Raw genomic sequence first — 23,869 nt, 5'->3', positions numbered from 1 at the left:
GGATTGCTTGGGGCCCGAATGCTCCCGTCCTGCCTCTGTACGGGTGTCACATCTTCAGCAGGGCCTGAGGGCTCGGTCGTCTGGATGAAGATGTTGGTGGTGTTTGACTGATGTACAGCTCAAGAATCGATCAGCTGCTTCTTCTCTGTGTGTATTCTGCCGAGAGCATCAGATGAGCCGATCAGAACCCCCCACCCCCCCCACTGGCAACATGTGGAATAAACAAGTTCATCACTTCAGACGGACATCATCTTCATCACATCAGCAGCGGCGGCGGCATCATGGCGATGGTCCACTAATGCGCATTAATCCTCCTACAGGATGACCTCAATCCCTCAGATCAGTCAAGAGGGTATCTGATGCTCCAGATTAGACGTGTGGCTAAAACCATCCAAGCTCCGCTGCTGTTTACCCCGCACACACAATTTTACATTTCAAAATAGATGCTGACTCCTTATTTTAACCCAATATTGCATCCATGACATGATCTATGTGATTTCTGCTTTTCCCTCTGTCTCTGAGGCCTTTCAGCCAGCGGCGCTTCCTCTGGATAAACCCCTCAGCACGTTGGTGGCTCTCATCTTCCAAAAAGACTCAAACTGCTGAATCACATCAGCCTAAAATCATTTCAGGGCCTGTGTCGGACCCTGAGCTCCTTAAATAATACAGGGGAAAAGGAAATGAACTTCATTTCTTCTTTATTAATTTGACAGGAATTTCTCACAAAGAATGAAATGAAACATTTTTAACATGAAACTTTCTAGAACTGTGCTCAGGGGAGAAGCAAGAAGCCCAAACTGTTGGTCTGCAGTGTTCACGTGACCATAATCATCAGTATTGAAGACACCTTCAGAAACCAGCAGAAGAACCCTGTACGGGAAAAGGTGGACAAAGAATTTGAGGGCAATAACTCCCGAAGATCCGTATTTTTTTCTTGACAACTAACAATTGCTGATCTTTTTCTACGGAGGAACCAGAAGCGGAGCTTTATTTACAACAATATTCCATCTAGAGGATGAAAGCCTTCTGATCTCTTTCCCAAACTCTCACTGTGGTTCTCCCAGAGGTTTCACCACCGGCCACGGCATGTCGGCTGAGGCTGTTTGCACCTGGGTGGCGATCTGTTGCTGGGAAGGCTGAGTGGTCCAGCTCAGGTCTACACCGTTCTTCTTCAGTGCAGACAAATGCTTGATGTCCAGGGTCGTGAAGGTTGTAAACTGGACCTGGTTCCGCTTGCTGGTGGGTGAGTGAAGTGGTTCGCTGCGTTGTGGCCTGACCAACAAGGTAGCAGAGTGGTTCGCCATGGGGTCAATGGTTTTTCCACGATAATGCTGCTGGGAGCTGGCCCGGTTGCGGCCCAGGGTGGCAGTTCTTTCAGGGACCGCAGGGACACTCACAGCCGGCAGGGTGTGGTGGCAAATGGAGTCCAGAGACTTTCGGGACTCCACAGGGAGTTTCAAGGCGGACACTGGAGCTATAGCAGCCGGAGCGCGAGCGCCTTGACTGCTGCTTCCCAGCCAGACCCAATCATGCTTGTGATCCTTTGTGTCTCCACTGGGACCAAGGCCTGTCTGAACCGGGCTCTTGTGATTTTGAAAACAGAGGTTATGAGAGGTGCAATTGAGTAAAAAAGCCAAGATCGCTATGCAGGAGACGCCTACCAAGGCGTACATGCCAATCTCGAGGTCTGACATGGCTCTAAAGGTCCTGATGATGTCACTCTCAATCACTTTGGGAGAATCTGTCTTGACCGCATCTTCTTTAAAATCCTCTGTTTGTTCTGGTGAGGTGGGGACATCCAGCTTATTCCTATCATTTGTCTTCTGTCCTTGTCCTTTTCTAACGGACCATAAAGTTTTGTTTTCCAGTCCGGAATCATCTGGTGCTGTATTTGAACTACCACTGCTTGAAGCAGTTGAACTATCATTGTATGTGGTTCTAGTGGTGCTTACAGTCCTGATGACCTCTGGCTCTGCATATGAAGCGGTGTACATGCTGGAGGTGGAGGTCTGTGCTCGTGTGAGGTCAGGCTGAACTGCCACTGTGCTTCTGAACATCCATTTATTGGCACTGGTGACGGTGCTTTGTGATGGGAGCTCTGCTGCTGTGTCACCACCATCTCCACCTCCATCCATGGTGCTGCTGCTGCTCTGAACGTTGACCTGCAGGAACCCCATACCCACTGCTAACTTGCTCTTCCTCTTGGACTTCTGGCACTCCTCACAGATCCTCAGTTCTACCCTCACTAGTGCCCCTTGGCCTCCCCCTTCACCTTGTGCCACCACAAATGTGGACCGTGGAGTTCGGCGCACGGTCGCCACCGACTCATCTGGTGTTGACACCGTCAGGGAGTAGGTGCCACGGTCAAAAAGGTCTAATGGAGTCACAGCGCCATCACTGAACTGAACCCAGCAGCTAACCACTGCTTCCTAAAGAAGAAAGACAGAACGAGATCAGCCATACAGCACGTGCACATATCAATTAGGTTAATCCTAAATCGGACCCTGACCTGAACTCTGACCCTAATCCTGACCCTGATCCTGACCCTGACACTGACCCTAACCCTGACCCCAACACTGACCCTGACCCTGACCCTAACCCTGACCCCAACACTGACCCTGACCCTAACCCTGACCCTAACCCTGACCCTAACCCTGACTTTGACCTGAACTCTGACCCTAATCCTGACCCTGATCCTGACCCTAACACTGACCCTAACCCTGACCTGAACTCTGACCCTAACACTGACCCCAACACTGACCCTGACCCTAACACTGACCCTGACTCTGACCTGACTCTGACCCTAATCTTGACCCTGATCCTGACCCTAATCCTGACCCTGATCCTGACCCTAACACTGACCATAACCCTGATCCTGACCCTAACACTGACCCTGATCCTGACCCTAACACTGACCCTGACTCTGACCTGAACTCTGACCCTAACACTAACCCTGACCCTTGACCAAAGCAGCCAGAATGGGAGGAGCCTCTTGGATGAGAGGCCAAAGGCCTCTGTGGATACAAAAATAGAGATTTCACCAAAATGTTGCTCGTTAAAAACCTAGCAGGTAAAGGATGTAACTGGGATAACTGGGATAACTGGGATAGCTGGGATAACTGGGATAACTGGGATAGCTGGGATAACTGGATAACTGGGATAGCTGGATAGCTGGGATAACTGGGATAACTGGGATAGCTGGGATAACTGGGATAGCTGGGATACTGGGATAACTGGGATAGCTGGGATACTGGGATAACTGGGATACTGGGATAACTGGGATAGCTGGGATAACTGGGATAGCTGGGATAACTGGGATAGCTGGGATAGCTGGGATAACTGGGATAGCTGGGATAGCTGGGATAGCTGGGATAGCTGGGATAACTGGGATAACTGGATAGCTGGGATAGCTGGATAACTGGGATAACTGGGATAGCTGGGATAGCTGGGATAACTGGGATAGCTGGGATAACTGGGATAGCTGGGATAGCTGGGATAACTGGGATAGCTGGGATAACTGGGATAACTGGGATAGCTGGGATAACTGGATAGCTGGGATAGCTGGGATAACTGGGATAGCTGGGATAACTGGGATACTGGGATAGCTGGGATAACTGGGATAGCTGGGATAACTGGGGTAGCTGGGATAACTGGGATAACTGGGATAGCTGGGATAACTGGGATAGCTGGGATAACTGGGATAACTGGATAGCTGGGATAGCTGGGATAACTGGGGTAGCTGGGATAACTGGGATAACTGGGATAACTGGGGTAGCTGGGATAACTGGGATAGCTGGGATAACTGGGATAGCTGGGATAACTGGGGTAGCTGGGATAACTGGGATAGCTGCACCCTTCACAAGAATAAACAACTGAACTCTTGATGAACCCTCCAGGTTTTAGGAAGCCCAAGGTTAAAGGTTGTGTCAGCGACGCCACACAGCCAACTGGCCACACCCCTTCACCAGGTGAAACCCCAGTGCTGCCCTCTGATTGGTCAGAGCACTTTCTCTGGTCCTGGGAGCACCTATGGACAGTAGGGGGCCACAGGGAGCTTTTCTATTCCTGCTCAGAACCACTCATTAGATAAGACCCTATTAACTATTATAACTAATGACTCAAATCAAAATCAATCGGGTTAAAATCAATTAGATTCCTTCATTAATTGAGACAGAATGAAAAAAAATGCTAGAATAAATGTTCTGAAGACTTTCAGAATCAGTGTGTTCTGCATGAAATCCTTCTCTGATCAGATCGATCCCTGACCTGTTTGAGCTGTGTGATGGTCTGCCGTGTGGTTGCCATGGCAACGATGGCCCTGTTGCTTCCCCGACTGGGCTGAAGGGACAGAGAGAGTCCAGAAACCAGCTGCACTCCCAGCTCCGTCACGCTGACTTTGTCGTCCAGAACCCTGATGGTCGTCTCAGCCAGGACCGCTGAGGTCAGCGGGGACACCACCTGGACCAGGCGAGACCCATGAGCAAATCCTAGTACACCCAGTCCTTTTCTTCTTTCTACCCCAGAATAACCGGTCATGGGGACAGTCTTGTAGTAAAGTAGCAAAGTCCCATTGTGAAATGCGACTGGTAATCCGCTCAACACTGCTCACTGGTACCTGGACTGGTGTTTGGTTCTCACCTGGACTGTCGTGGAACCCGCAGCGCGTCCCTGCAGGACCGCTCCTCCCTGCAACTGGAGCACATCAGGGTCGACCACTTTCAAAGAGGGGCGCACAAGATTGGTGACATCCACCTGTCAATCAAAAAAAAGGCGTGACAGCAATTACGGATCGTTCCTACTGTCAGACCTCGTTAGTAGAATCAGGGCCTTTGCTCCCCCGTCATTAGCAATGACCGATAGGTGTGTTCACCTGCCAATCAGGACCCAGGAAATAATCCATAGATGCATCTCCAGCCAGCGGATCAGCGAGCACCTGCGGCTCCGTCTGGGCTGTGAAGTGAGTCAAGACTTTGAGAGGAGACGACTGATAATGCAGCATACAACCTCTGCCCTTCCTCATCTCATCCTCTTCCTCACTGTCCCAGGTCAACCTGACAAAAAGATCAATCATCAATTTTGTGAAACATCAAAGGAATTAGTTCAGCCAATCAAAAAGTCCTCAGTTAAAGTCCTCAGTTAAAGTCCAGGGCTAAAGTCCAGAGCTAAAGTCCAGAGCTAAAGTCCAGGGCTAAAGTCCAGAGCTAAAGTCCAGAGCTAAAGTCCAGGGCTAAAGTCCAGGGCTAAAGTCCTCAGTTAAAGTCCAGGGCTAAAGTCCAGAGCTAAAGTCCAGGGCTAAAGTTCTCAGTTAAAGTCCAGGGCTAAAGTCCAGAGCTAAAGTCCAGGGCTAAAGTCCAGGGCTAAAGTCCAGGGCTAAAGTCCAGAGCTAAAGTCCTCAGTTAAAGTCCTCAGTTAAAGTCCAGAGCTAAAGTCCAGGGCTAAAGTCCTCAGTTAAAGTCCAGGGCTAAAGTCCAGAGCTAAAGTCCAGGGCTAAAGTCCAGGGCTAAAGTCCAGGGCTAAAGTCCAGGGCAATCCCAGAAACGAGAGAATGAAGGTTCTGTGGTGGACTGAGGTGGAACGAAGGTTGTGGACCAGAGCAGATGTACAGACGAAGAGCGTGCACGGTGCAGTCACATGGTCAGGAGAGAAGAAACCAAGACAAAGAGTTCAAATGATGAAAGAGGAACATGTAGAGACAGAAAGGCGGGGGGGCGAGACACGGCCTACACCAGGCCCCTCCCACTGCACCGTGCACGCTCTTCATCGGGACTCCAACAAGCTTCAAACCTCTTGTGTCAAACAAGCATAATTTCTCCATTTCCTGACATTAGCTGCCAACAGAAGGTAAAGTTGACGTTACTAATTGATTCCATCTGTTTCAGTGACACCAGGAGCTCCAGTTTCCTACGTCTGATGCTAACTGGCAGAAAATATTCGTCGTTTTAGGAACGAATGCAGGAGTTAAATGGTCCCGTTTTAGTCCTGGAGATAAAAAACACTCCATCGGTGAGTCCTGATCATCAGTATTGATTGGGACTGTAAGTGAACCCACGAACCGTTGTGTCAGGGGCAGTGGTGCTCTCTGTTCTGATGCCCTGATGACGACGGAGTCAGGAACATCTCAGTGGAGACCAAAACAGAGATTTATTTCATATATAGATTCATGTCAGCTGATGCTGACAGCTAATAAAAAGTCAAAATATCTTGGGAAATTAGAATTTTAAACTCAGTTGAACTCCAGAACAGCCTGGACATGTTCTCAGACGGGGACATAAGAGTGGTCCGTGTGGTCCTGCTCAGGTGTTCTGGAAGGTTGATCCGAGAGTGGGTCTGGTGTCTCATTTTCCTCTTCACCACTGACTCTCTCTGGGGATTAGCCCAGACCAGTTTACTGACCAGTCAAGCACCGTGACACCAGGTCAGCAGCTGATGTGTCGCTGACACTGTGGTCCAACTGGACCATAGTGAAACCTGCCGTTCGCTCAAAACAAGGAAAGTCCAAAAATGTTCAGATGTGTGAAAGTGAGCGTTGGCCTGAGTCCAAGCATGTTTGTTTCGTGCACCCCAATCAGCTGGAATTGAACCCACATGTTAGAGTACCAGTCTCCTCCCTCGCCACGCCCACTAATGAATATGCAAATGAGCACGAGGGCCCCTCTCTGCACCTTCACCACCAAACAAGCCACGAGAGGAAGTTTACCCATCGTTGGGGATGCTCGTCAAGGAGGCGGAGGCATGAACAAATGTGGCCTTTCTGGCACACTGCCCTCCTCTGGTATCAATAGTGAACAACCCTTTCACCGTGGCAAAACAACCATTAAGGGATTCTGTCTCGTGATGAAGGGGGTCATACCCTCATGCTCTCTTTGCTGCGGCGCAGATCTTCATACTTTAAAAGTTTGTCACACAATTACAATTACAAATTGGGGCTATATTCGTCTAACAAGGCTCAACAAAATCACAATTTAAGGAAGCTGGAATCAGTGACCTTGGTTACCATCCAACACCCCCTCTGGAGGAAGGTTCTCTGCTGTGAGTTAAACATTCAGGGCATAATGGGCCCTTATAACACCTGATGACTGAGTGAAGAAGAAAACAAACATGGTCTAAAAAGAGGCTGGAGTCCTGAAAACGTCTGTCAGATGCATTTGAACACATCGTGCTTCCATTATCACGGTCCACCACCCTAACCCAGACACAGCTTCACCTGCATCTACAAGAAAATGGTCCAGGCTTACCTCCTGCTGCCTGTTGCCACGGGGACCCGCCAGCCTTTTATCTGGCTGAGCTCAGGGTCGGCCACTTCCATCACCAGTGGGAGGCGAGGCATCCACACACTCATCTCCAGCTGGGCGTTCAGAAATCCATAAGTGAAGTTGAGCATCACGTTGGCTTTTCCTCTCGTTTCTTTTCCATTTACAAACACGGAGTCACAACGTTCTGATATCTGGACAACAGCAAAGAGTCACGGAACATCGGGTCAGTTAGAGAGTGTCGTTACAGGGTGGTGGTTAAAACTGTTGACGTAAAAAGGTTGGTAGTTAGTGGTTAAATACCAGGCGTGATAAATACATTAATAGTTAGTGACAGTCTGTCAAATAAAAATCTACCCTTTTGCTTTGTGTTCATTTAAATCTCAAACTGATATAACCCTAACCCAAAGATGGAAACATGAAAGCTAACCGTGAGAGTGTGTGTGTGTGTGAGTGTGTGTGTGTGTGAGTGTGTGTGTGTGTGTGTGAGAATGTGTGTGTGTGTGTGTGTGTGAGTGTGTGTGTGTGTGGTGTGAGTGTGTTGTGTGTGTGAGTGGTGTGTGAGAATGTGGTGTGTGTGTGTGTGTGTGTGTGTGAGTCTGCCTTCCTCCCCATCTGTATGTGCGCGCTCCTTCACCACAGCGACCCCTAACCCTAACCCTGACCTAACCCTGACCCTGACCCTGACCCTGACCCTGACCCTGACCTGACCCTAACCCTGACTCTAACCCTAACCCTGACCCTGACCCTAACCCTGACCCTGACCCTGACCCTAACCCTACTAACCCTCCCTAACCCTAATCCTGACCCTGACCCTAATCCTGACCGTAACCCTGACCCTAACCCTGACCCTGACCCTAACCCTACTAACCCTCCCTAACCCTAATCCTGACCCTGACCTAACCCTCTCTAACCCTAATCCTGACCCTGACCCTAACCCTGACTCTAACCCTAACCCTGACCCTGACCCTAATCCTGACCGTAACCCTGACCCTAACCCTAACCCTAATCCTGACCCTAACCCTGACCGTAACCCTGACCCTAACCCTGACCCTAACCCTACTAACCCTAACCCTAACCCTACTAACCAGGCCAGAGCGGGCGACATAGAAGCCAATTTAAAGCTCCTGGCGAGACGTAATCGTAAATTTGGTAAAGTTATTATTCACGTCGGAGCCAACGACACCCGGCTTCGTCAGTCGGAGGTCACTAAAATTAACTTGAAGTCGGTGTGTAACTACGCAAAAACGATGTGGGACTCCGTAGCATTCTCTGGTCCCCTCCCCAATCTGGCCAGCGATGAGATGTTTAGCCGCATGTCGTCGCTCCGTCGCTGGCTGTCACGGTGGTGCCCCGAAAACCAGGTGGCCTTTAGACAATTGGAGCACCTTCTGGGGAAAACCTGGTCTGATTAGGAGAGACGGTGTCCATCCCACTCGAGATGGCGCTTCTCTCATTTCTAGTAATCTGGCTAATTTTATTAGACCCAAAGTGACCTGACAATCCAGGGTCCAGACCAGGATGCAGAGCTGTAGTCTTACACACACCTCTCTGCTGCTTCCTTAGAACCCTCATCCACCAACAATAACATATTTAACACTATAGAGGTAGTCTCTGTTCCACGGTTAAAAGTTCCCCAAGCACAGAGCAGAGCGGTCAATCACCAAAATCTTATTAAAATTAATACTGAAGCACAAGTTGGAGAAACTAATATCACAATTAAGTGTGGACTGTTAAATATTAGATCTCTTTTGTGTAAATCCCTGTTAGTGCACGACCTGATAGCGGATCATCACATTGATGTATTCTGTCTTACTGAGACCTGGCTTCAGGAGGAGGAGTATGTTAGCTTAAATGAATCTACTCCTCCTACCCATCTTAATTATCATATTCCACGTGTTACTGGTCGAGGAGGGGGAGTGGCAGCAATTTATCACTCCAAGTTATTAATTAATCCCAGACCAAAACATGGCTCCAGTTCATTTGAAAGCCTGACTCTTGGCATCACCCATCTGAGCTGGAGGACAGAAAAGCCACTTCTGTTTGTAGTTGTATATCGGCCCCCTGCTGGGCCACATTCAGAGTTCCTGTCTGAGTTCTCTGATTTCTTACCTGACTTGGTCCTTAGAACGGACAAAGTCATTATCATTGGAGACTTTAATATCCATATGGACGTTGTAAATGACAGCTTTAGAAATGGCTTCATTTCATTACTTGAGTCAGTTGGTTTCCTCCAGCAGATAAACCAACCAACTCACAGCTTTAACCACACCCCAGATCTAGTCCTGACTTATGGTGTTGAGGTAGAACATGTGTCAGTGTTCCCTCAGAACCCAGTCCTGTCAGACCATTCTTTGATCACTTTTACATTTATGATTAAGGATTCTTCTATGCTCAGAGCTCAGTCTTACTGTAGCAGATGTCTTTCAGATAATGCTGTAGCTAAGTTTAAGGAAGTGATCCCTGTGCTGATCCCAGGACCACCGTGTGTTTCCCCAGGGATCAATCATTATAATCTTAGCCCTGCTGAGGTTGACTCTGTTGCTGAAGGTGCAGCAACCTCACTGAGAATCACGCTTGATTCTGTTGCCCCCCTGAAAAAGAAAATAGTAAATCAGAGGAGGTGTGCCCCCTGGTATAATTCACATATCAGGACCCTCAAGCAGAAAGTGCGAAGACTGGAAAGGAAGTGGCATTCTTGTAAGATAGACAGCTACCATGTAGCCTGGAAAGACTGTCTATTAGTTTATAAAAAGGCCCTCCGCAAGGCTAGAACAGCTTATTTCTCTTCTTTAATTGAGGATAATAAGAGCAACCCCAGGTTTCTTTTCAGCACTGTGGCCAAATTAACTAAGAGTCACAGTGTTTTAGATCCACATATCCCGTCTTCCCTTAGTGGTGAAGACTTCATGAGCTTCTTCACTGATAAAGTTCTAGCTATCAGAGAGAAAGCTAACCAGGCCATCCCAACAACTGGACCATCACCAGATGTGCTGACTGTGGGAACATACAGGGTCTCCAACGAGCCCTTAAGCTCCTTCAGCCCTATATATTTTTCTGAGGCGTCATCGCTAATTCAGAAATCCAAGACCACCACGTGTCCTTTAGATCCCATCCCAACACACCTGTTGAAGGATGTTCTACCATTGATAGGCAGTTCTATCCTGGACCAGATCAATGGTTCTTTAGTGTCAGGTTATGTACCCCGGTCCTACAAGGTGGCAGTGATTAAGCCGTTGCTTAAAAAACCATCACTGGATCCTGATGTTTTAGCAAATTATAGGCCAATATCCAACCTTCCTTTTATCTCTAAAGTTCTAGAGAAGGTGGTGGTGACTCAGTTACTGGAGCACCTGCAGAGGAACAGCCTGTTTGAGATGTTTCAGTCAGGCTTTAGAGCTCATCACAGCACAGAAACAGCACTTCTTAAAGTTACTAATGATCTTCTTATAGCTTCAGATCATGGACTGGTCTCTATGCTGGTTCTGCTGGACCTCAGTGCTGCTTTTGATCCAGTTGATCACAGCATCCTGTTACAGAGACTGGAACATGTGATTGGGATTAAAGGGACAGCACTAGACTGGTTTAGATCAGCTCTATTTATCCATGAAACCAGAAGAGACAGAGAAGTTAGTGAAGCTCCAGACCTGTCTTAAAGACATAAAGTCCTGGATGTCTTCAAATGTCCTCCTCCTTAACTCAGGAAAAACTGAGGTCATGGTGTTTGGTCCTGAACCTCTCAGGGACAGATTAGATCAGATTAGATTGCCGGGGTCCGGAAACATGATCACCTGACAGGCCTCTGTCACCCCACTGGGTCATGGTTTCCTCTCCTCTCCTCTCCTCTCCTCTCCTCTCCTCTCTCCTCTCCTCTCCTCTCCTCTCCTCTCGTCTCCTCTCCTCCTGTCCTCTCCTCCTGTCCTGTCCTGTCCTGTCCTCTCCTCTCCTGTCCTGTCCTGTCCTGTCCTGTCCTCTCCTCTCCTCTCCTAACCTTCAACACATTTTAGCTGTTTCTTGAAGTTTAACTTCTGAGGGATAAAAATTCTGGGACAGAAAATCAAAGAAATAAATTATTTATACCCATCGATCCTCTTCAACAAATAATGCCAATTCTTGTTTTTACAGATGATTTAATAGTTAATAGTAATTTACTTAGACAGGAAAATAGCAATGGCTAAATCAATAAAGAAAGATGAAAGGATGCAGATGTAGGTGCTGTATGTTGGAATTCGGATGAATGATTCTAGACAGAAGCTTTTCTTTGGTTTCAGCAGAGAGAGCACAGGAGAAAAATTCAGACTGAAACTCTTCTTCTGTGGTGTTTGTAACTGTGACAACATGAATCCACCCACACACTGATGGGTTAGGGTTAGCGTTAGCCTCTATTAAAGCTGAACCACACCTACCTTGAGGACGTCCTCCTCTGTTGTCCTGCAGCTGGTGGAGTTGGTGACATCGGTGACAGAACCATCGGCCTCCACGGCCAGAATCTTCAGAGGAACGCTCACTGACTGTCCGGTCAACACTGCAGTGTTTAGGATGTCAGCGTTCTGAGGGAAGACACCAATTAACCAATTGTTTAATGATTAATCCACCAAATCAGAAAAACAACAGAAAGCATCAAAGTACTGCACATGAGATAAAAACATAAAACGGAAGCCTCAAAGGGAAACATATTACGCTCCTTTTATGCAGCTTAACATGGCTCTTTGATGTCGAAATGAAGAGTCACTGACGTACACTGGTTGATAAAACTGAAGGATCAAGCAAGGTGGGTTAACCCTAACCTTAACTCTAATCCTAACCCTAACCCCAATTTTAACCCTAACCGGAACCCTAACCCTACTAACCCTAACCCTCTAACCCTACTAACTCTAACCCTCTAACCCTACTAACCCTCTAACCCTAACCCTACTAACCCTAACAACCCTAACCCTCTAACCCTACTAACCCGAACCCTCTAACCCTAACCCTACGAACCCTAACCCTAATAACCCTAACCCTCTAACCCTACTAACCCTAACAACCCTAACCCTCTAACCCTACTAACCCTAACCCTAACCCTACTAACCCTAACCCTCTAACCCTACTAACCCTAACCCTAACCCTAACCCTCTACCCTACTAACCCTAACCCTACTAACCCTAACCCTAACAACCCTAACCCTCTAACCCTACTCCTACTAACCCTAACCCTCTAACCCTAATAACCCTAACCCTCTAACCCTACTAACTCTAACCCTACTAACCCTAACCCCCTAACCCTAACCCTCTAACCCTAACCCTACTAACCCTAACCCTCTAACCCTAACCCTAACCCTAACCCTACTAACCCTAACCCTAACCCTACCGCCCTACTCTGGACGGCCTTCCCCTCTCTAGCCTAGTGAACTAGTGTGAGCACCACCCATAGATGGTCTTTCCACTGTCCACCTGGACTGCTGGAGGAAGGACATGAGGACGGCTTTTGGGTTAGGGTTAGAGGGTTAGTAGGGTTAGGGGGTTAGGGTTAGGGTTAGTAGGGTTAGAGGGGTAGGATTAGAGGGTTAGGGTTAGAGGGTTAGAGGGTTAGAGGGTTAGTAGGGTTAGAGGGGTAGGATTAGAGGGTTAGGGTTAGAGGGTTAGGGTCAGAGGGTTAGGGTTAGGGTTAGAGGGTTAGGGTTAGGGTTAGAGGGTTAGGGTTAGGGTTAGGGTTAGAGGGTTAGGGTTAGGGGGTAGGGTTAGAGGGTTAGGGTTAGGGGTTAGGGTCAGAGGGTTAGTAGGGTTAGGGTTAGGGTTAGTGCTAGGGTAACCAGGGTTAGTGTTAACCAGGGTTAGGGTTAACCAGGGTTAGGGTTAGGTTAGGGTTAGAGGGTTAGGGTTAGGGTTAGAGGGTTAGGGTTAGAGGGTTAGGGTTAGTAGGGTTAGAGGGTTAGAGGGTTAGGGGGTTAGGGTTAGAGGGTTAGGGTTAGAGGGTTAGGGTCAGAGGGTTAGTAGGGTTAGGGTTAGGGTTAGTGCTAGGGTTAACCAGGGTTAGTGTTAACCAGGGTTAGGGTTAACCAGGGTTAGGGTTATCAGCGTGCCTGGGGTGTAATGTCTTTAAGTGACGCCTTCATTTATTTGGCTCCATGCTGTCCTGCCAACATTTTTAGACACAGTAAACACACCGGTCTTTCCTCGTCTCCCACCGTAGTCGCAGTGAAGCCAAGCGCTATAAAGGCTTCGTCATATTTCCTCGTCTTAGCTTTCGGGAGACTTTCGTATGTCTCATTATCTCCGTCTCTCTCCGCCTTTCTTTTCATCACTGTTAAGTATTTTTTCATGCCGTCTCTTGGTGGTTTGTTCACTGCACTTCCTATCTCTTGCTCTGTGGTGTGTGCGCGCGGGATGTGCAATTACACTTTATTCTAGTACGGCAAAAAAAAACAAAACATGTTCTCCGGGGTCACACGCGCCCCCCCTGGCATCGCACCCCACTATTTGAGAAGCGCTGGGTTAGAGGGTTAGGGTTAGGGTTAGAGGGTTAGGGTTAGGGTTAGGGGGTTAGGGTTAGGGTTAGAGGGTTAGGGTTAGGGGTTAGGGTTAGGGTTAGAGGGTTAGGGTTAGGGGGTTAGGGGGTTAGGGGGTTAGGGTTAGGTTTAGGGTTAGGGTTAGGGGGTTAGGGTTAGGTTTAGAGGGTTAGGGTAGAGGGTTAGGGTTAGGGTTAGGGTTAGAGGGTTAGGGTTAGGGTTAGAGGGTTAGGGTTAGGGGGTTAGGGTTAGAGGGTTAGGGGTTAGGGTTAGTAGGGTTAGGGTTAGGGTTAGAGGGTTAGGGTTAGGGGGTTAGGGGGTTCAGGTTAGAGGGTTAGTAGGGTTAGTAGGGTTAGGGTTAGGGTTAGAGGGTTAGGGTTAGAGGGTTAGGGTTAGTAGGGTTAGGGTTAGAGGGTTAGGGTTAGTAGGGTTAGGGTTAGAGGGTTAGAGGGTTAGGGTTAGGGGTTAGGGGGTTAGGGTTAGGTTAGAGGGTTAGTAGGGTTAGGGTTAGGGTTAGGGGGTTAGGGTTAGGGGTTAGGTTAGGGTTAGAGGGTAGTAGGGTTAGGGTTAGAGGGTTAGGTTAGAGGGTTAGTAGGGTAGGGTTAGGGGGTTAGGGGGTCAGGTTAGAGGGTTAGTAGGGTTAGTAGGGTTAGGGTTAGAGGGTTAGGGTTAGAGGGTTAGTAGGGTTAGTAGGGTTAGGGTTAGGGTTAGAGGGTTAGTAGGGTTAGGGTTAGGGGGTTAGGGTTAGAGGGTTAGTAGGGTTAGGGTTAGGGGTTAGGGTTAGAGGGTTAGTAGGGTTAGGTTTAGGGTTAGGGTGTGTGAGAGTGACATGTCCTCTGATGGTTGAGGCAAGTTGCATCAACAGGACTCCAGCACTGTTCTGCGATCTGAGTGGACAAACATTAACGTTTAAACCACCGTCCAACTGGACAGGTGTGCCATAACAAGACGAGGGATGTGATAATGGTGATGAAAGTGCTCTCATTTCCTTCGAGGAGCTCATCTGATTAGGGTTTAATCTCAGCGTCATCTTCTGACAGGAAGAAGCTCTGGGTGATCAGAGGTTGACACTAAAACGCTGTGCAGATGTTCCCCTGCCAGCAGCCTTCTCAACAGCTGCTGCCCGTAATCTTCAAGACTGGACCACACTCCGTGACCCAAGCCTGGTCCGGTGCTGGCAGGTCCCGAACCCTAACCCAGAATAATGAGTCAAATGGGATTAAGCTCTGTAAAACTAAACCAACTCGACTGTTTACAGGATGAAAATGTTCTGACTACAACCAGAAGTGCCGAGCATGTTTTGACTGACAGTGGAGATAATGTTAACAATTACAACATGGTTTAGTCCACAGTTAGGGTTAGGGTTAGGGTTAGGGTTGGGATAATTCAGGAAAAACTGAGGTCATGGTGTTTGGTCCTGAACCTCTCAGGGACAGATTAGATCACATGATCACTCTAGATGGTAACTCATTAACATCTCGTCTCTCTGTGAGGAATCTTGGAGTAACTTTTGATCAGAATCTCTCCTTCAACTCACACATTAAATTAGTCTCTAGAAGTGCCTTTTTTCACCTGAGGAACATCTCAAAGATCAGGAAGCTATTGACCCACCATGATGCTGAAAAGTTAATTCATGCTTTTGTTACTTCCAGGATAGAAGTAATTATTAGGTTAATATCCAGATTGATTGATCAAATGATGAACTGATTCCAGAACAGCATTGTTCACCATGACCAGCGGCGCCAGGCCGATGTAATCCCTCTGAGTCGTGTAGATCCGCATCATGCCAACATCCTTGTGGTTTCCTGGGAGATCCAGATGCCAGGAGATCACCTGACTCTCAGCTGCCTCTGAAACATTTTTAGGTATGAAGTCCAGCTGTAGAACCTCCAGAAGACCCCTGAATAAAGATAACGATAACTTTGGTCAGATGGTTAGCTTTGTTAGCTTCAGTGCTTCACAAATACTGCTACCGATAATCGATCAACTGGGTTTTTGTCAGGGCGCAAAGATGTTCTGATCTATCAATTGTTATTCAAGAAGAACACACGTGAGTCGATGTTCACACAGACACACTTAGATATCACAGATGGTTTAACACAACTGATGCTGGACCAACACAACTGATGCTGGACAAACACAACTGATGCTGGAGAAACACAACTGATGCTGGACCAACACAACTGATGCTGGACAAACACAACTGATGCTGGAGAAACACAACTACACACAATGAAAGAAGAGTCAAATGTCCTATGATATTGTTTCAGTCTTGATTCTGTGTTTCGAGGATCCAGATCAACCTTCACAGCGTCCTGCTGCAGGAACAGAAGCAGAAGCAATACACACCACCCTCAAGGTGGCATCCAGTGTGTGTGAGTGTGTGTCTGTGAGCGTGAGTGTCTGTGAGAGGAGAGAGACTGGTAGTAAGGGTTAATGACCCTGTTTCCAGGAAATCCTTTTGGGATGTGTGTGTGTGTATGTGTGTGTGTGCGTGTGTGTGAGTGTGTGTGAGAGTGTGTGTGTGTTTGTGTGTGTAAGAGTGTGTGTGTGTGTGTGTGTGTGAGTCTGTGTGAGTGTGTTTGTGTGTGTGAGAGTGTGTTTGTGTGTGTGAGAGTCTGTGTGTGTGAGTGTGTGTGAGAGTGTGTGTGTGTGTGTGTGAGTCTGTGTGTGTGTGTGAGAGTGTGTGTGTGTGAGTGTGTGTCTGCCCCTCCTAATCTGCCCTTGTGCGTGTGCAGATTAAGCCTGGATAACGTATCCATGATTACGGTGGTTCTGGATAAGTGGGTCGGGCAGACGGTGAATGTGGGAGATTAAGAACTGATGAATCAAAGCAGAACCAGTAAATTCAACAGTCAGGATGTGAAAATGTTTCCTGACCTCTTCGCAGTGACGGCGAGCTTCCTCCGACAGACCACAGAGACCACGTTGGAGGACCGGCCTTGGCCCGGCTCCAGCAGCAGCTCCCACAGCGCCGGGTCACTGGGTCGCATTGCACTGAACAGCAGACCCGACTTTAGCAGAACCCTGCAGGAAACAAGAACCATCCATGTCATCGGTTTAATCAATGGAGTTAGTTCACAGTCCCAGTGTGTGTTAGAGCGCCTGGTCCTGTCTGGACACGTCCCAACCATCCGCCTGGTCCTGTCTGGACACGTCCCAACCATCCGCCTGGTCCTGTCTGGACACGTCCCAACCATCCGCCTGGTCCTGTCTGGACACGTCCCAACCATCAGCCTGGTCCTGTCTGGACACGTCCCAACCATCCGCCTGGTCCTGTCTGGACACGTCCCAACCATCAGCCTGGTCCTGTCTGGACACGTCCTAACCATCAGCCTGGTCCTGTCTGGACACGTCCCAACCATCAGCCTGGTCCTGTCTGGACACGTCCCAACCATCAGCCTGGTCCTGTCTGGACACGTCCCAACCATCAGCCTGGTCCTGTCTGGACACGTCCCAACCATCAGCCTGGTCCTGTCCTAACCATCAGCCTGGTCCTGTCTGGACACGTCCCACCATCAGCCTGGTCCTGTCTGGACACGTCCCAACCATCAGCCTGGTCCTGTCTGGACACGTCCCAACCATCAGCCTGGTCCTGTCTGGACACGTCCCAACCATCAGCCTGATGTTTCTCTCCAGAAGGCTTCTTCAGGTCTTGAACGTTGGACAACCATGACCTGGATGGAGGAGACATTCTTGCCGACACGTTTCCTGACACTGTAACCTCACCTCCACCTGCTTTCTCTCATTCACACAGATATTCCACATGTGTCAGCCATCACCATAGCAACAAGAGGGACTCAGCGTTGTCAGGAGATACTCGGCATTAGTTCATCCAGCTCATCCCAGAGTTGATCCAGATTCCTCCTCTGGATTCTGTCCATCTTCTCCTGTCATCAGCTCAACATTCATGGCTTCCTCACTCAGGTCGAGACTCTTCTCTCTCTTCACTGACTTCTCTCTCTTCTCTCTCTCTCTTCTCTTCTTCTCCACCTTCTTCTTTGACCCACAGCAGCACAGCTTCCACCCTGTAGGTCAACAATAACTTGGGCCTGGTCCAGTCCGGTTTGGGGTGAAGAGAACTGCACTGATCAGGGCTCCCCACACCCCTGTATTTCCCTGGGTTGGGACCCTGGCAGGTGCCTTATTCTGGAGATAAAGGCAACAGAGGGTGGACTTCTGTGTTCGGGTGGGCAGAGCTGCAGACTCAGGGCCTGTGCTGCCAGACTCTTGAACTCTGGCCAGAAATAAACTCATATCTGCACATCACATTTGCACATTTGTCTGGTGACTGTAGAACTGGATCCGTCTGCTGGAGCCTTCGCTGCAGTAGAAACTGTTGAACAAAAACTTTGGCTCGCAATTCTCAATGAACAAGATTATTTCTGTCCTTCACAGGTTAAAATTGGGACCCAGAGACCCACCCCCACACACACTTTTTACTGCAGCCCTGGTTCAGAAACACAGATGTGTGAGTTGAAAGGTTACTTTTCATTTCATCAATGCAGAGTTGCATTTAGGTCAACGAGGGTGCGTCTGTGTCAGTGTGAGTGTGTGAGTGGGTGCGTGTGCTAGTTTCTGTACATGCTACATTAATGACGACCAGTTTCTGTACATGCTACATTAATGACGACCAGTTTCTGTACATGCTACATTAATGACGACCAGTTTTTGTACATGCTACATTAATGACGACCAGTTTTTGTACATGCTACATTAATGACGACCAGTTTCTGTACATGCTACATTAATGACGACCAGTTTTTGTACATGCTACATTAATGACGACCAGTTTTTGTACATGCACATTAATGACGACCAGTTTTTGTACATGCTACATTAATGACGACCAGTACATGCCTTTTGCTGTCAAAGTAAGGACATTTTTTGTGAAATGAATAAGTTTTTGGTCTTCCCAAATGTCAGTGTGTGGGAGGGTTCAGATTTGGTTTTAGGGTTAGAGGCTAAAATTAGGTTTACAGTCCAGCTGGGGTTAGTTGGTGGGTGGAGTTTTACATCTCTAAAAGGATTAGGTCAAGGTTACGCTCCATATTTTGGCAGCTCATCAAACTTAAATGGCTAAAGAGAAATTCTTCTTGCATTTGAAGCATAATTCTTCATGAGTAAAAGCTAAATCCAAGGTGCATTTGTACTTTCCTGAAGTCTTTTGGATCAAAACACTTTGTGACTTGCATCAAATGTAGAGACTGTTGATATTCATAGACTTTTTTCAGGACATTTCACTCAATAGTTTTTCTTCTCCATTAAGCAGATCCAATATTTCTGGAGTCTAAATCCCTCTCTAATGACGGAGGATGTTCTGCCCCTCGTGGATGGAGCAACACTATAGAGAAACTCATGAACTCAGCGTAAGACACGAATCGTTCCACCGCCAGATGCAGCATTTGTTTTCAAGTATTTTAAGGAGTATGATCAGCAGAAATGAAAATCTAAAGATGTTCAGCTTCTGAATGATATGATGGAGGTCAAACAAAGACAGTTACGCAGTTCTATGTGTCTCCTGTTGATCCAAAAAGCACCATCACAGTGCAGCAGATGGAACAACTGTAGCGATGTAAACTGCTTCATGTCTTTTAAGAATGACAGCTGCTGGTTACTCTGCTACACAAAGATCTCTCACCTGAGAGTAAATGTTTCCACACTTGATGTGCTGACCAAGAAGACATAAAAAGTTGCCACATCTGTCATCTTCAGGGGCTTGGAAGAAGTCTGGATCACCACCGCTCCTCCAAGCCTCAGTCGATAAAACGTCGGGTTTCCTGGTGGACTTTTTAGCAGACTGACACTTCCGATCCATCTCATGGGTGTCCCAGAACTCCTGGAGTCCCGCCCTCTTCCCACCCCTATTCGTTGCAGGCTGTCCTGCGGGTAACACTGCCCTGTGGGTTCCCTCCGGCTCTGGAAGTAGACTTTCACAATGTTCTCCTGAAGTTCTTTTGCCCCTTCCATCCCTCCCGTGTCTCTGATAGAGCTGCCCGATCGACTTGCTGAGTTGAACCAGGCTGGCTCAAGCTTCAGCTGGGCGACACAGAATGTACCTGGAGAAACCAAGCAAGCCCCACGAACTTCCCTGGTCTCCCAGAAGGCGTAGGCCGTGACGCACTGGGCACCATCTTTGGCCGTAGCACCGGAGCCTTTTTTCTTGGGAACCTCTCCGGACCTTAACCTTTCCTGTTCAATCTGGATTCCGGCATCTGTGGGCATGTGGAAGAGGATTTTGACAACAGGAGACGAAGACCGAACACTGCGGGCCAAAATAACGGCAACAATCTTCGGCCCAACCAGGAATTGGCTCGAAGAAACCGGAGCATCGACCATAAGAGGACCATAGGCAGCCTTGATAACTGGCTGGAATAGTCCAGAACTGGATCCAGTGATGAGAAACGTTTGAGTGTGTGTCTTCACACTGGAGTTCCCTGGTGATTCCACATGATCCTGCCTCAGAAGAACATGATTCACGTTGAGAACCTGAAAGCTCACAGCAGGGTAAACTGGAGATGGACCAGAAGGTGCTCCAATGTCTTCAATAAGATTCTGGGTTTCAGCAACTGGGAGCAGAGAGAACTAGTTTAGTGAAGAAATCAGGGCAGAAGAACTGACTTAACTTAAACTCAGGTTCTTCTTACTTGAGAACATTTGATTGAGAGAACAGATGGAAGGAGGAGGGTCGACAGAAGGATCACAAAGGAGGCAAAGCTGAATTGTGAATCTGGATCAAAAGGAGAAATTTGATCATCACAAGGAACAATGAAAGGAAAAAAATGGGTCATTTCATTACATGCAAGGAGAATCTTCTGCATATGGAGCCCACCTTAGTTAGCATTATCAGCATAATTTACAAATATTTTGTAAGGTTGATACTGTCAGCCAATCAGAGGCTTTGTTTCATACCCTGCAGGAAAGGTCAACAGTAATTGTAATATTGGTGGGTTTCACGTTAATAACATCAATGATGGCGGGTATCTGGAAGCTTCCGTTCTGAGAAGGTAGATTCACAACATGTCTGTGAAGATCTCAGTCATCCAAGTGAGGGTCGTTCTGCTAATTGAATCGTAGCAAATGGACTGTTTGAGTTTCTTGAACAGGCTTCTCCAAGAGGATCCATCAGTTGTAAATGATTGTTTGGGCGTTTGAGATAAGAAGCCTTTGGCTCCTAAAGGTTCATAACAGGAAATGTGTCTTTCTTCTAGTTCCTATGGACAGTAGGGGGCCACAGGGAGCAAAGTTCCTCACTGTCCTCGAAGACAAACTGCTCTCAGTTTGTGAGGAAAGGGTTAGGTTAGCTTTGCGAGTTAGTAACGTGTTTCTTCTTCTCTCTTAAGGTCACCACGCCTCCCTCCCTTCGTGAAGAATCGGGCCAGATCTCTTCTCCATGCCGAGCGAGTTTTTTCCCCTGCGGCGTTCAAGACTTCTTTCAGTTAAATAAACCCTTTGAGGCTGAGTTGGCTGTGTCCTGTTCAAACGAAACTGTAACAGGGCCGAGCATTTAGCTACCAGGCCCCCTGCTGTGGAACCAGCTCCCTGTCCAGGCCCCCCTGCTATGGAACCAGCTCCCTGTCCAGGCCCCCCTGCTATGGAACCAGCTCCCTGTCCAGGCCCCCCTGCTATGGAACCAGCTCCCTGTCCAGGCCCCCCTGCTATGGAACCAGCTCCCTGTCCAGGCCCCCCTGCTATGAAACCAGCTCCCTGTCCAGGTACGGGAGGCTGACTCCATCGCTACTTTAAGATCAGACTTAAAACCTTCCTCTTTGAAAAAGCTTATTGTTGTTAATTCTGTAGTTCCAGTTACTGTCATAGACAGACAGATTATCACACTTAGGGGGTCGTCTAATCAGGTTATATAATAATTATATATAATAATATAGAAATAATGATCTAATCATCAGGTTATATAATAATTATATATAATAATATAGAATAATTATCTAATCATCAGGTTATATAATAATATATATAATAATATAGAAATAATTATCTAATCATCAGGTTAACATCTTAGCTGTGCTGCTAGAGGCCGAGGCTGCAGGGGTCCAGAACCATGATCACCTGATCACCAGGATGCTGGAACCCTGCTGGGTCATGGTCTCCTCCCCTCCCCTCTCCTCTCCTCTCCCCTCCCCTCCCCTCTCCCTCTCCTCTCCTCTCCTCTCCCCCTCTCCTCTCCTCTCCTCTCCTCTCCTCTCCTCTCCTCCCCTCCCCTCTCCTCCCCTCTCCTCCTCTCCTCTCCTCTCCTCTCCCCTCCTCTCCTCTCCTCTCCCTCCCCTCCCCTCCCCTCCCCTCCCCTCCCCTCTCCTCTCCTCTCCTCTCCTCTCCTCTCCTCTCCCCTCCCCTCCTCCCCTCCCCTCCCCTCCCCTCCCTCTCCTCTCCCTCCCCTCCCCTCTCCTCTCCTCTCCTCTCCTCTCCTCCCCTCCTCCTCTCCTCTCCTCTCCTCTCCTCCTTTCCTCTCCTCTCCTCTCCTCTCCTCTCCTCTCCTCCTTCCTACTCTCATCTCCTCCTCTCCTCTCCTCTTTTTTTTGCAAGAGATGCTGATAAAGGTTGAATGAATTGAATTTTATGTCACATAAAGAAAAACATTTCATATATTTGACTGGAAGCCATAAAAATATAAGTTTAAATAAATTGATATTTCATAGTTGTGTCGCTTATTTAGTTGGCGTCTCGTGCACTTGGTTAATTTCAGTCGCGACCTTGAGGATAACTTCATGACGTCACAGAGGTAAAAGTCGTCAAACTCACGTGTCACCGCCGCCACGAGCGCCACAGCTGCCAGCAAACACTTCCGCGTCATGGCCGCGAGGCGTCCGGACGTCGGGATGACAGACGCGCTTCACCTCCCGCTGCAGCTCCAACGGATGAAGTGTCTCGTGAAACGACCCACGAGCCACCACCGGGTAGAGTCAGCAGAGTCACGTGGCTCATAGGCGCAAATGAAAGAAGTCACTGTCTGTCCGCGAGCTGATCTGTTGGAAACAGGCTCCGCCCCCAAATTTACCGTCCTTACCCATTTCCTGACGTTGCTCATCATGTCCGTCATCAACTGGCTGGTTTAATGTGAACATATTTAATTAATCAAGACGCATTTTCATAAAGAGAGGAAGTGGGACACTAAACTAATATAAACAAACGATCGAACTTCTGTCCCCAAAGACAAGACAGCATTTCAAAATGAAGACAACAAAGGTTTCCTGGATGATTATTTCACTGCTTTCACGTCACTAATAATTAGTGACACACATCAATTAGTGACTAATTGATGTGTGAAGGTGAGCAGTTCCAAGTGTGCCTCCGGCAACACGCTGCTGCCATCTGGTGGACGCAGAAGAATCAATCAGACTCAGAGTACTTTATTGATCCCTTGAGGGGGGGTCCATGAGGGAAATTAGCATCTCCCCAAAGAAACGTACAGCACTGTACAAAATTACCCACCACCATTACACACCATAAAAACCAATTAAAGATAATAAAAATAGAATAAAATAAGAATAAAATAGAATAAATTAAAAATAGAATATAAATATAAAATATAAAACTATAGAAATGTAAATAAATGAATAGATGGATGAATGAATGGATGTCCCAGTATTATGTTATTGCAGTGTTGTTCCAGTTCTCCTGTTGGCCCTCCTCCCCCCCGTGAGGAGCTGAACAGCCTGATGACTCGGGGGATGAATGAGTTCCCCAGTCTGTTGGTCCTGAACTTGGGGAGGCGCAGCCTCTGGCTGATCAGGCTTCTCTGGCTGTGGAGGACAGTGTGCAGAGGGTGGCGGTCATTGTCCATGATGCTCCGCAGCTTGTCAGTAGTTCTCCTCTCTGCCACTGTCAGAGGTTCCAGCTTCATCCCCACCACCGAGCTGGCCCGCCTGATCAGCTTCTCCAGCCTGGAGAGGTCCGCTTTAGTCACACTCCCCCCCAGAACACCACAGCGTAGGACAGGACGCTGGCGACCACAGACTGGTAGACTGGAAGGAACACCTAGAAAGGGTTCGGAACCTTTAGTAACCTTGGTAACGCAAACTTTCACACCCAAGAAAGAAGATAATTGACCTGTGTTGAGTTTGTGCTGGTTCCGTTTGACATCACTGCAAATGAGAAAGATTTTTTCCAGCTCAAA

At 48.0% G+C, this 23,869-nt stretch overlaps 1 protein-coding gene across 2 annotated transcripts; it reads right to left on the bottom strand.

The window, feature by feature from the left end:
* Positions 1 to 681: 681 nt before the first annotated feature.
* On the bottom strand, positions 682 to 22,965 carry LOC130517470 (transmembrane protein 132D-like). 2 transcript variants are annotated; one of them, XM_057019377.1, is made up of 11 exons: positions 22,495 to 22,962; positions 20,385 to 20,467; positions 19,379 to 20,306; positions 16,618 to 16,764; positions 15,466 to 15,637; positions 11,657 to 11,800; positions 7,236 to 7,444; positions 4,871 to 5,051; positions 4,639 to 4,752; positions 4,267 to 4,458; positions 682 to 2,429 (listed from the first exon to the last, which is right to left on the bottom strand). In XM_057019377.1, exons 2-11 carry the CDS (start codon positions 20,392 to 20,394, stop codon positions 1,047 to 1,049), a joined length of 3,480 nt encoding a protein of 1,159 aa, XP_056875357.1. In that variant the 5' UTR covers positions 20,395 to 20,467; positions 22,495 to 22,962; the 3' UTR covers positions 682 to 1,046. The 2 variants fall into 2 exon arrangements, with proteins under 2 accessions (XP_056875357.1, XP_056875355.1); XM_057019375.1 differs by lacking the exon at positions 20,385 to 20,467 and having other exon boundaries at positions 22,495 to 22,965.
* Positions 22,966 to 23,869: the final 904 nt, after the last annotated feature.

The sequence above is a fragment of the Takifugu flavidus genome, chromosome 20 (genome assembly GCF_003711565.1).
Source record: "Takifugu flavidus isolate HTHZ2018 chromosome 20, ASM371156v2, whole genome shotgun sequence".
Classification (NCBI taxonomy): Eukaryota; Metazoa; Chordata; class Actinopteri; order Tetraodontiformes; family Tetraodontidae; genus Takifugu; species Takifugu flavidus.
The sequence above is the reverse complement of the archived record's forward strand: the minus strand, read 5'-3'. Positions and strand labels throughout refer to the sequence as shown.